Genomic DNA, 12,872 nt, shown 5'->3' with positions numbered 1-12,872 from the left:
GACAACTCTATATGTGCGAGGTTCGTCAAGGAATTATTTTTATACTAGAGTAAACATCGGTCGGCATCAATGAATGTTCAAAACCATTTAACAAAACTTATAATTAAAATAAAGATATATGTAGGTTGTATTTGAAACATACTTTAAATAAGAAATTTCTCAGATTTAACTTTAATCATTTTAGTAAGAGAAGTCGTTCAATTATCAAAAATATCAGTAACTAAAAGCGTCACCAGACTGTTTTTACAAGTCTGTCTCTCGAATCAAATTACAAAAATCAATACTTTCAAAGTGTTTTATTTATATTTAAAAATAGTAATTATTAATTTACAAGTTCAAAATTAAAATATCTAAAGATTGCATTATTCCTTGATAAAAATAGAAAATAATATTTCTACATGATATCTCCCATTCATTGGACACAGCTGTACAAAAAAAAACCAAAAAAAACCAACACACCAATAATTGATAAAAATGTACAAAATATAAAAAAAAAAGATGATGCCAAATTTTTAATAACATGACTAATTTTTTTAATTTTAACTGGAGTGCTCTGAATTACCTGAGAAACAGAAACACAATATACATCGTATCTTATAATGAATTCCCAGTTAAGCCTCAATGAATTTTACGACTATTGCAATGCACAGTTAGTGTTGGCGAGGTGGAATCTGGGTGGTAAACATTCAAAATGCGAGTGTTAGAAAAACAAATGTCGCTGAGTGTAGTGTATAAAGATACTGCGCCTATGAATCATTGCAATACTTATTTCCAGAACAAGACTTGCCCACAACCTTCAAATTCTATGATTAAGCTAAGTGACTGTAATCTAAATCCTACCTGATCAGCAACTACTTCTGTCAATTTCAATACAGCAATCAGACCCTCCAGCTCCTTTGGGGTAATACCTCTGATGTGATGAACCCTCTGTGATACCTCTGAAGAGGTTGGCATCTCTAACCTCAAATTACTATAGTACTGGTTCAGGGAGGCAAAGATATGGTTCCAGGATATGGAACTGGAATGGCCACCTAAAATATACAGGAGAGACTGTATTGTGTTGAGCAATGGAATGTCTAAAACCCATAATAAGTATGTGCAGTGTCTATCATCATTATACACATTATTCTAACTGAGAAAATAGCACATATACATGTCTACACAACAATTAAGTATTTGTAGGGAATACTTTTCTTTGAGTGTCAATTTGTGTAGTATTTGGTGGCTCAGTCAAACCAGTATAATTCTGCCAAAAATTGTAAAATTTTCCCTGAATATTAAGAGCCACATCAAGTTCATTTATAGATTCTCATCCACCAGCAACTACAAAAATGGGGCAGGTGGGTGGATTTAATTTTTGATTTTTTTATTTTTCCAAGATTTGCAAATCTTATTCCAGCTGACGAATTTGTTGAAGAAATCATGGAAATGTGTACTTTCGGTTTTGTTTGTGCCATACCAAGGATTTGTTTCTTTAATTCCCCTTAAAATGCGACTAACAACGAAAAATATCAAGATATTCTGTAAACATACACCATGTTACTCATTTTTTGACCGGAAGTCTGTAGTATTGTGTATAAGTAGACCCGTGAAAGATATGGACATAAAAGAAATCTGGAAATTTGAACCACCGTAAATAAGTCAATAAAAAAAAAAATCAGGGCAGGTCCTTTGAGTAGGGGTGGGTGGGGATGAGAATCTACAAATTAACTTGATGTGGCCTAAAATAAACAAATTGAAAACTCAACGAACTTTTGACATTTTGACAAATCAACAAAATGATTGCCACTAAAATTCATAGTTAAAGTAATTTATGGCTTTAAGCAATAAATTAGAAACTTTTTCACGTAGCCAAACCATTATTAAAGCTATACAAAGATAGTTGATTTGAAATACACCTTACCTGCACCTAATCCATTAGTCTTCAAAAGTTCATAACACAATAGAGCTGACCGATTATTACTGGCTAACCCTGTCAGCATATCTATATATGGCACATATAAGGAAGGTGGTAGCAGGTCTCCAGCTAGACGTACAAACTTGTTCAAAGACACCTACAATCAAATAATTTGATATCAAATGCTCCTTATTTGAAACATATATTTGAGTTTGATGCATTTATGGAATCAAATGTGTTATATGTACAAGTTGTGATTAAACTAAAAACATTTCTGATTAATAAATATATTGTGTAATTATTGTACCTTTAAAATCAAAACTTGTCAAGATTTACAGAAAAATCCTTAAAAATGGGATATCCAATTATAGATATTATCTATGTATTATATACAATGTGAACCAAATGTAGAAAACAACTTCAACAGAGCCTGAAATGTCTATTCAGTAAGACAACAAAAATAACACAACTTATCAAAGGAAACTTAACTATTAGAAAAGTAACAAAACAAAAACATATAATACTTCATAATACCTTACAGTTCCAAGGGAAATACTGCATAGCACAAGTAACACAGAAAAGATTATATCATATACAGTGAAACCTGTTTAAAATGAACCCTGGATAATCCAAAACCCTGTCTAAACTGAACCCTGGATAATCCAAAACCCTGTCTAAACTGAACCCTTGATAATCCAAAACCCTGTCTAAACTGAACCCTGGATAATCTAAAAACCCTGTCTAAATTGAACACGGAATAATCAAAACACCTGTCTAAACCAGACAATTTACATAAATTTAAAATACATTTGAGCCTTGGTAAACTTCACAATTGTCTAAACCAAACAAATTTTACAGTCCAAACACTTGGTCAACTTGTAAGATTTTTCTTTGATATTTGTCACAAAACAGTGCTACAAAACACAAAAAAGGGAAATTTAAATTTCCATGTACATGTGTTTGATCAGCCCATTTAAATACCCTGCCAGCAAGTCAGTTACATAGGTATCTCACTTGTAGGTGAAAAAGTCATGGATAACAGCTATAAACAAATAGAATTGATAGCCCAACGATATTCCTACCATAAAGTCATATTTGGGTTACTGACCTGTCTTTGTGGTGGTCTGTAATGATAGACAGATTCATGGATGTTTGTTTCCTGGGGATACCAGAATTCAACTGATAGATTCAAACCCAGAGGATCCTCAGCATATATGTGACCAATCTGAAATAGAAATCAAGAATACCAGAGATGCTTTTACGAGGTCAACAAACAAAGCGAAACTTTGCAAAAGCAGAAGTAAATATAAAATGAATACAGAATCGTAATGGAAAAATGCAGATTTGAAATAGCAGAAATCTGCTAAAAACCGGAAGAAAATTATCCCTTGAATACTTTCAGTGGGTTGATTCGCATCAAATTGTTAATTAAAGTTTCCTTCTGACTAGGTGACACTCAAGTTAAGAAATGAATGATCAGAGTTATGATTAATAGAAATCAAAGATCAAAAATGTACAATGTGGGGGTGGCATAGCAGCCTAGTTTAACTACTGTTGGTAGCAGATTGTAATGAAACTACATGAGGATTTCAGAAAAATAAATTTAACAAAATTCTTTTAGTATTACAGCAGCAGATGACAACATAATATAATATAATTACTAGTTGAAGGAGATACTCAAACCCTCGGCTAGCGGATACCAGTTGGTCAGGGTTTTCTATGTAGGACTGTGACATAGCAATTCTGGCAGCTTCATCACACCTATTCCTTAACTCCTTTACCTACAAAGAGATTTTAGAAGCAATCATGAATTCTATACAGATTTTCAAAACCTTTCAAAAAATTTCAATGGTTAATGCAGGATATAAAGGTAATTGAAGATAAAGATAAGAAAGCTAATGTACCCAAAAGTTGCAAATAATGACTGCTAAATTCTAAATCAAATTGAACTTAGAGCTTGTGGTACATTTAATAATAAAACACAAGGAATGAATCAAAGAGAAGGCTTTTTACATCTTCAAATATAATAGTTTTCTGTGATTATACTCAAATTCTTTGAATCTTTACAAACTAATGTCAAACTTCCACAGTTGAACATCAATATCATCACTGAAACTGTACATTTGGTGTTTTTGTAGTACTTTCATTATTTCAAAAATGCAATATGGTTGTAATAGCAACTGATAAATCTTGAATTTCAGAATTCTTCATTTTAATAGATGGATTTTTTCAAACTGCAAAAATAAAAGTTTAATTAGGTTATGAAATGCAAATTAGCATTAACAAATACATGTAACAATTTCTGTATTAACAGTAAATTATGTTCATCAACATACCTTTAAAGGCATGAAGAAGATAAAATCTGTAATAAGTCCATGTATCTTCCTTAGATAGAATTCCTGTAATGTAAGAAATGAAGTATTCAAATTCAAAACCTTTCTTTCATACAAATCTTTCAATTTATAAATGTGAATATGCACTGCAAAACTTCAATATGTACCTAACAAATTACTATACCAAAGCTATATAGAGATTCACACTGCAAACCTTCAATATGTATCTAACAAATTACTATACCAAAGCTATATAGAGATTCACACCGAGATTCACACTGCAAACCTTCAATATGTCTCTAACAAATTACTATACCAAATGTATAATATAATCTATCTAATTACATGTAAATGCACATTATAATCTATCGTATTAGATTACAGTGTATTGTGTTAAATGTACATCTCAATTCAGTACATTAAATACACATTAAAATTTATAGTATTAAATGTACCGTGTACATTAGAAATTATTTTATTAAATGTACATAATATATTGTATTAATAAGAATACAATTGTACAATATAACAGAAATCTTTGCAGAAATTAGTTTTTGAGACTGACTGCCAAAAAATAGACCTTTAACTACTTGCCCATTTATTTTTTTTTATGGTTTTGCAGGCAATTTCCATTTGAATGCATAAGACACATTTTTCATTTCAAGTTTCAAAAGTTCATAACAGCATCACTTGAAAACAACAAATGGGGTTGATCTGAAAATTCAACTTTTTGTTATCAGTATTTGATACATGTCCAATTAAGGCCAAATAAAAAAAATATATGTATAGTTCCAGTCTCCTGACCAACCCTAGACTTTTTTTACCAAAATGAGAAAAAATAATAAGAAAATGACCGACCTTACCAAATCCAGATTTTTTGGTAACTTCTCTGTACCAGATTCAGTATTAAAAAAAAAAAAGTAAACAACAATGGTGCACTTGCTGCAGCCACAAGTCAAATGAAAGCTGTAAATGTACAGCCTGTTGACATTTCATTTCTGTTTGAGATTATTGTATATTGATTAATCAAAAAGGTGACCAGAACCATATATATTTTTTTTATTTCGACCTAAACAATAGTCACTTTTTATCAGTTATCAAGTAATCATCTGGGAACTACTGTAGGGACAGATAGACAGATACTTACTAATTGAGCAGATGAAAGGATATTCTGATCATTATATACTGCCTGTTTTAAAACTGGGATACAATAAGGGGACCAAGGTGGTGTTCTGAATTCTTACTATCTATAAATTCAGTTTCATGTAGACGTTAAAAAAAACAACAAATGTCTGTGGACAACAAAGACAAAGCCATGTAGTCATATTTTTTTAAATCGTATTAATAGTTAATTTTTAATTTTCAAATTTTCAGAAGCATGGCTACTACATGTACATGTATATTAATTACTGCAAAACAAACACACACACACAAACACACATTAATTGTACATACCTCCTGATGGAAATTCTCAACTGTAACTACAGAATTGTCAAGAAAGTGGAACACATTGTTGTCTGTTGCCATGGAAATGACTGCTTCATCCTCTTCACAATATTCATTTACACCTGAATATCAACAAAAAATTTAGAATAACAATTGCAAAGGACTTAAATTAAATTGCAAATGATGAGCTACATATAGTGACTTTTTTAAATGAAGTCAGCCCTTGTAAATTGTTACCTATTTCTGTTTTTGAGAAGAAAATACAAAATCAGAAGTAAGAAGTAAGAATCATCACTATAACAAACTGTTATCACAGAGATATGTCTTGCCTGTTGCACATGGACGCTGTAATCTAAAACAATTGATGGTCACATTGTTACTAATTTTAAATATTTCACACCATTAATAAAATAAATACAATTTTTTGACACCATCAAAGTGGACAAATTCCTTGGGTATAGTTAACTGTTACATATATGGACCTGTGATGGAGTGATGTTTCAGTTACGTAAAATTGAACTGTGATAAAGTGATGCTAATGCCACTGTATACCATATATGATTGACCAAGCATAAGTGGTTCATATCAAACTGACCTAATCAGAGAACTTACATGAAAATCTTAACATGAAATTTGAAATTTCTAAGTCAAAAAACAGTGACTGCAGGGGCATATGTACGAAACGGATATAGCATTGTGGTATAGTGATGTTAATGTTAACAACATTTTACCAAAGTTTGATGAAAGTCTGTCATTCAGGAGGCTGAATCCAGAATCACCCAAGTAATGACAAATAGATTGATAGACCAATCAATAATTTTACCCTTTGCAACCTCGTAGGGCTGGATACTTACCAGTAGGTATCTGATATTGTGACAGCTGCCTAAGAGAAAGACCCCATGACAGCTGAGCAACACCTTGGACACCAGGTATTGCCCATGATTGGTCTGCAGTGACTTCCTTGTGAACATCTGCTGTGTATGTAGTATCAGTTATCAAAGGCAATCTTCTTATATATTCTGAAAAAAGGTAATGTCACTTGTTAATGTTTAAGTATGTGGACAAAAATATGAACTTAGGTAAAAGTATTTTGTAAAAAAATTTATTCATGGGCAATTATTTTACTTTTTTGAAGAAAAAAACCCAAAAAAAACAACATTTTTTCCATGTAATTATCTGTTATCTACCACATAAATTCAATTCAAAATTCATGAAGTAATATTTTCATATGTTGCTGTGCTAAGTACATCCCCACTCGTAGTTCAATCCCATTAAATAGTAAGTTGATATTAGAGAGCAAGCAAAATTGCTTACAACATATGCCCCATATTAAATTTGATATCAATCCATCAATTGGAAGTTGATATAATTGTGATTTACAAAAAATTTGGACAGATATACAGAAGTTATTTTAATATACCAGCCACCTGTTGAGTGAAGTGTAAGAAAATATTTATTTCATCCCCAAATTATTATCATCATCTAGTTCACTGACATTGAAGTACAAACCTAAATTCTTATCTTTACATAGTACAATGATATTGAAGCACATACCTGAATTATTATCATCATCAAGAATGCTGACATCAAAGCAGTAGAGCAAGGCCATAATCAGACAAAGTGTCACTAAATCTAGCTTCCCATTAGCGTTGATCTTACTACTTTTCTTCAGGAAGGAAATCAGACGTAGGGTGTCATCCTTTTCTAATGGATGTTGTGAGGCCAAACAAAACAAACAGTCTGCTAATATCAGCTTAGTCTCCTGGAAGATGTCTTGTAACTGTAAAAGAATTGTAATAAAATTTTCACAAAAACATTCACTGAACATGTATTAAAAGAAATATAAAAGCCATTTATTATTAAAGATAGCTATTAAACACTGACAGGAATGAATGAAAGTGATAATCATCACTTCAGCAATTGATGAAATACCTGCTGTTATCAACCTTACACTGTTAAGCAAAAGATTGAATTTCCTTTAATGATTGGCTCAGTAGTGAAGGAAGTTATACAGCTTTCAATGATCTAAAACTATTTCAAGGATGTAATGGACATTCTACATGTATGTAACAAACTTGATAATATGTCCATAGTCAAACATAAGTTGGCATGAATATTTATTATACCTGCTTCCTGTGTTTTGATGGTCCAACAGCTCGAGCATTTTCTAATTTTTCCAGCTGTTTGTCCCAGTCCATTTCTGAGAGTAAATCTAAAATTTAAGAAGTAAATAAATATACATATAATGGGACTTACTAGCAGCCATGGTTATTTTTGTGATTTTTTTTCTATCATTCTTACTACCTAATACATGTATTTTTTTTCACAGCCCAGTAAAAAGAAATCAAATAATTAGATAAAAACTATGTACACAAGTACTGCAAAAATCAATGACATAAATAAAAATTAAATAAGTTTATAGTTTTTGTCTTCTTCACTCAGATTGATTTTCTTGCTACCTTTATCTAGAAGATGACTAAAAATAATCTGTAAATGTCCTTGGGATTTTTGCGTGTGAAAACTTCTTAATCAAGAATGTCATATTGACTAGTTAGTATGCAAAGATTCATAAAAATTGTTCAAAAAGACCAAACAGTATAATACTGGTAAGTAGAATTTATGAATGTGCATTACTTTAATGATAGATTTGATTTTCTCTATAATTCTATAGGTCTAAAACAGTAATCAGTATATACTTAACTATGAACAGACTTTAAAAAGTAATAGCCTTTATGGCAGTATTTATTACCCAATCTTGTCTTAGCAAATAAAGAAAACAACCCAGCCACTATCAACATACCTAAAATTTTGTTTACGAGTTTGTCCCTATTGATAAGATCTGTAGTATAATCAGCCACCATTTTGGAAAGTTCAGGGGTCAGTTCCATAGTCCAAGTTCTTCCCTCTCTACATTGTAGCAATGTTCTAAGGGCATTGACTAAGCTTTTCTGTCCATCAAAATACAATATCACTGCAATAAGGCCCCTAGTTAAACCTGGAAACTCTGCTTGTTTTCTGTCACCTGAAATGCAAGGGTAAGAAATTGAAAATGCAATATATTTATTTTACATCTATTTATCAAAAGCATATTTAATATTTTCCCATTTTGCCACAAGTTAAAGTGCAATCTCCAGGCATCAAATCTAAAATCCAAAAATAATAGTAAAATGTCCTCCACAACACCAAATAATCCCTCAAGCTGGCACATAATAATTTTTCCCATATGTATATATTTTACTTCTTCGCTTTTTTCTGTCAAGCACTCTAAGATTTAAGTTTCAGTTCCGCATCGTTTTTCTTTTAAAAAGTTTATACTTTTTAATTAACTTCGTCCTGTTATAAATCTATCTGGTAGCCCAAGGAAAGCAAATCTAGGGGTCCATGTAAGATTACAATCCTCATAAACAGGAATAATTAGGGCACATGTAAAATTAAAAACAATTCAACATTTTTTTTTTTTAATTTAAACAGTAATGTTATAATAGTTCATGTACTTGAATTTAATGATGAAAGACATCAACTGCTTCTAAGTTGAAAATGTTTTACAATGTGTGGATTTATAAAAAATAAAAGCTGTTTTGAGGAGTTCATCAGTGTAGGACTCACAAACTTTATATGAAGTCCTTGGGCTTCACGTAGTTGGTGAGTGAGCTGGTCTCGGTCATACACCCATGGACTTCTAAAAAAACGCTTTTATTCCTATATTGACTTACCAGCCATTAGAAGTTCTATTGCTGCTATTTCACTCATGTCGAACAGATCACTAATAATTAGGGCCTCCTCAATGAATTGTGTTGGAAATGTCTGTTTTGTCTGTTCACCTTTAATAGGGAGTCCCTCGACATTAGACTTTTTAACTGCATCTCTGTATTCTTGATTCTTTGGCTACAAAGATAAAGTAAGTTCTTACACAAAACACTATAAAAGATCGAAATTTTGACTTTCCCATTCTCATTTTAATTGAATAGATGTCAATATATGCAAGTATATAGGTATTTATAAAGTTCACCTGTTGTCAAGCTTTCTAGGAAAGAAATTTTCGAATGGTTTTGAATGATTTTCTCTAAACCAGGCTCTTATTTTTGTTTTCATACCTAATAATGTCCAGATTTTTTCCTTAAGAAATTTCTAATACCTAACTCCATTTCTACAAAAGTTAAAAAAAGATACATAAAAAAACTGATAAACATGAAGAAAATGTATATCACACAATATTCTTTATTATGATCATCCTTCCACATATCTGTTATATCTGATATTACTTGCTTGCATTTGTTAATGTGCATTATTTAAAAAAAAATCTTTTACTGCAATGATACATCAATAAGTACTTACTGGGTTCCTAAGAAGTGATATGAAATCAGGTTTATGTCTCTTCAATGCAACTTCTAGATCATGAATGGCATCTGTTTGCTTTCTATGGACGGCGGCATGGACTGTTCTCTCCAACTCTTTGTATGGTCCCCATAACTGGGCATCTGAAAGATTCAATTTCAACAATAATTGAAGCTGATCTGTGACAAGTTTAAATTATATTCTAGAGTCATTCAAATTTGCTTTTGGTTTTCTGTGTAGATTAAACTAAGCAAGTGTGCTTCATTTTAAAGTACAGAGATTCATTTCTAACAACACTCAGAAATTAAGTTCTGAATTTTAGGGGCATATCTTAGTAGCATATCTAATGGAACCAAGGGGCTTTTTCAAACTTTTAATTTATCAGTAAAACATCTTCACATTAAACAACATGTTGAGTCCCCTTAAAATTCAATTACAAGTACAAAATAGATCAATGATAATAAAAAAAATACATCCTATAATACCAATGATGCAGAAATTCATGGTTGGGTACATGAGTATTGTAAATGCTAATGAGAACCAAACCAGTCTTGGAAAACATTCATTAGCGTTGATACATGTAACTGAATAAAAACAGAATCATAACTTTTTTCAAAATTGGGGATAGCCAAGTCAGTCAACAGTATGATGGTGCGTAACCCTAATAAATCAGTCTTTATATTCCACACACTATCGATCACTACATTAGTGCCTGAGTGCAATTTACCCAGTGTTCTAGGATTCTCTTCTTAGGTCAACTTTCCAAGGGAAAGTCATTTCTCAAAATCTACTTTCCTAGTCAATATAGTAACTTTCCCTGATATTTTTAAGATTAGCAGTTTTGAGATTTTGGATACAAATAAGAGTAAGTCTTTGCATTATAAGGTGAAGTAAACCATAGTTTTGATACATAATGGTGTCTTTTTAATTTATTTAATTCATATACAAATTGAATAAACACTCAAAATTTATTTGCCTTCCAGTTCATTTGAATCATTTGAATTTTCTCACCAATATAATGTACTTTTATTATAAAATACAATTCATTTCTGGTACCAACACCTTCTGTCACTGATTCCAGAGTTGAAAAAAGAAAAACAGAAATCATACAAATCGAAGTACTTAAGGTAAAATATTGTTCAAGTATTTCCAAAAAGACAATTATTTGTTTGTACTTACCATGGGTCAACTAAATATAACCTTTTTGATCATAAAATATATGTGAAAATATGAATCCGAATCGTTGTACTCTGTTCATGATTTCATATTACATGTACATATATAATGATAATGATCTATTCATGATAAATCGGAGCGATTTTAGTCCAAAAGGAAAAAAATACAGGGAAATTTTACTTGCCCACGGACAGCTAGCATCTCTTTTTAAACTTTCCCAACCCAAGAAAGTATTTTCCACAGGTAACAGGAAATGGTAATTCTAGAACACTGTTTACCTATATAATCCTCTAACCTGAAGATTTGGTCATGCTACGAATTGTGGGTAATGATTTGTAATGGATTTGTATTATTTGGCATGTAAAAAGGGTGGAGTTTACAAAGGTTTGTAACAAAGTCAATGGAGCTATCTAATTATTAATGTTTACAATATATTGTATACATATTTTGGATCTGATCTATTTGAAAGAAGACCCGCAAGAGTGTGAAAACTTCACAGCAATGTTGACCTTGTTTTTTGTTTGTTTTTTGGGGTTTAACGTCTGAGCAGCAACATTTCAGCTATATTCAGACGATGAACATGAAATTGATGATAAAATGAACATGACATAATGATGAAATGAAAAAGGGATTGGACACAAGGACAATGGGGACGACAAAATTTGATTGCCACTGAAAATAGGGAGAGGTGGGTAGGGTAGGGCAATTTAGCCTCCTGTGGCGGAGCCCTATGGTTCCTACTCTGGGAGAATACCACAGTTGGGTTCTTTAACATGCGAGGAATGTGGCATCTTTCCCCTTTCCCAACACGGTGCACCACTATGGTTTGCGGTCAGGTTTTCCGTATTATAGCCTGACAACCCCAGCATGTAACATGCCAGGGGTACCCCATTCCACCACCTGGAGCACACATCCCCAGCTAGGGTTCTGAGCACTATTTAGTTGCCTTTTACGACTAGCTTAGCGCTGCTGCAGGCATATTCTTTTATCACCCGGACCTGCACGGGGAGTTGACCTTGTAAAAACATTGTCATTTGTTTATGGGATGTGAAGCTACAATGGCAAAGGGTTTGATGAAGTGAGTTACCTTGTAACAAATGTTTCAACAATTTGAAGGCTATCTATATTGTATGTGTCAATAAAAAGGTGTAGTCAGTTGGCAGCAAAACTGACAGCAGGTGCCTCAAGTTACAAAAATCTTACTGACAATTTTATCTTCTAGCATTGGAAGTCAGAACAAACAATTGATACTGAAGATGACGTAAAGTTAGAGGGTGAGAGTATTGGTAGGTAATCAACAACCGATCAAAACAAAAAATATCTCCAGTGCAGAATCCCAATTAGAATAATATATCATGGTTGACAAAATGAAATGTGGTATGAATTCATGTTTCCTCTTGAACATTTCAGGTTTCACCTGTCTCATACTGATGAAACGCTGAGATTGTAATGATATTTATAACTGTTAAGAAACCCAATAAAGTAAAGACAATCTCACATTCACATTTTCAAATTCCATCATGCCACTTAAAATCGTCTTCTATTATTTTTGGGTAAATGAAAAGGATAATTGTAAGAATATAACGTAGAGGATTTCGTGTCGTCAACATAATAGAGGACTAATTCAAAGAGAATTTCACCTGAATTTACCGCCATGCCGGTAAAACGTAAAGAGTTGTCGACCT

The 12,872-nt window shown here is 32.0% G+C and overlaps 1 protein-coding gene across 2 annotated transcripts in view; it reads right to left on the bottom strand.

Annotated features, from left to right (window-relative positions):
* Positions 1-12,871, bottom strand: part of LOC148614099 (nuclear pore complex protein Nup205-like) — a 45,548-nt gene extending 32,677 nt beyond the window's left edge. Inside the window, exons 1-14 of one of the 2 annotated variants that reach the window (XM_088587932.1) lie at positions 12,828-12,871; positions 10,012-10,154; positions 9,390-9,561; positions 8,477-8,698; positions 7,803-7,888; positions 7,231-7,456; positions 6,531-6,695; positions 5,686-5,798; positions 4,234-4,296; positions 3,559-3,678; positions 3,006-3,122; positions 2,432-2,452; positions 1,904-2,054; positions 841-1,031 (exon numbers count right to left, since the gene is read on the bottom strand). In XM_088587932.1, coding sequence (XP_088444058.1) covers positions 841-1,031; positions 1,904-2,054; positions 2,432-2,452; positions 3,006-3,122; positions 3,559-3,678; positions 4,234-4,296; positions 5,686-5,798; positions 6,531-6,695; positions 7,231-7,456; positions 7,803-7,888; positions 8,477-8,698; positions 9,390-9,561; positions 10,012-10,154; positions 12,828-12,843 — 1,806 coding nt within the window. In that variant the 5' untranslated portion in view covers positions 12,844-12,871. The remainder of the gene's footprint in view (positions 1-840; positions 1,032-1,903; positions 2,055-2,431; positions 2,453-3,005; positions 3,123-3,558; positions 3,679-4,233; positions 4,297-5,685; positions 5,799-6,530; positions 6,696-7,230; positions 7,457-7,802; positions 7,889-8,476; positions 8,699-9,389; positions 9,562-10,011; positions 10,155-12,827) is intronic. The other variant, XM_088587933.1, reaches the window with a different exon arrangement.
* Between the last annotated feature and the right edge of the window lies 1 nt (position 12,872).

Source organism: Perna viridis, chromosome 6 (assembly GCF_037379345.1).
Source record: "Perna viridis isolate PV_CMFRI_1.1 ecotype Kerala chromosome 6, ASM3737934v1, whole genome shotgun sequence".
Classification (NCBI taxonomy): domain Eukaryota; kingdom Metazoa; phylum Mollusca; class Bivalvia; order Mytilida; family Mytilidae; genus Perna; species Perna viridis.
This window is presented reverse-complemented; position numbering and strand designations above follow the sequence as displayed.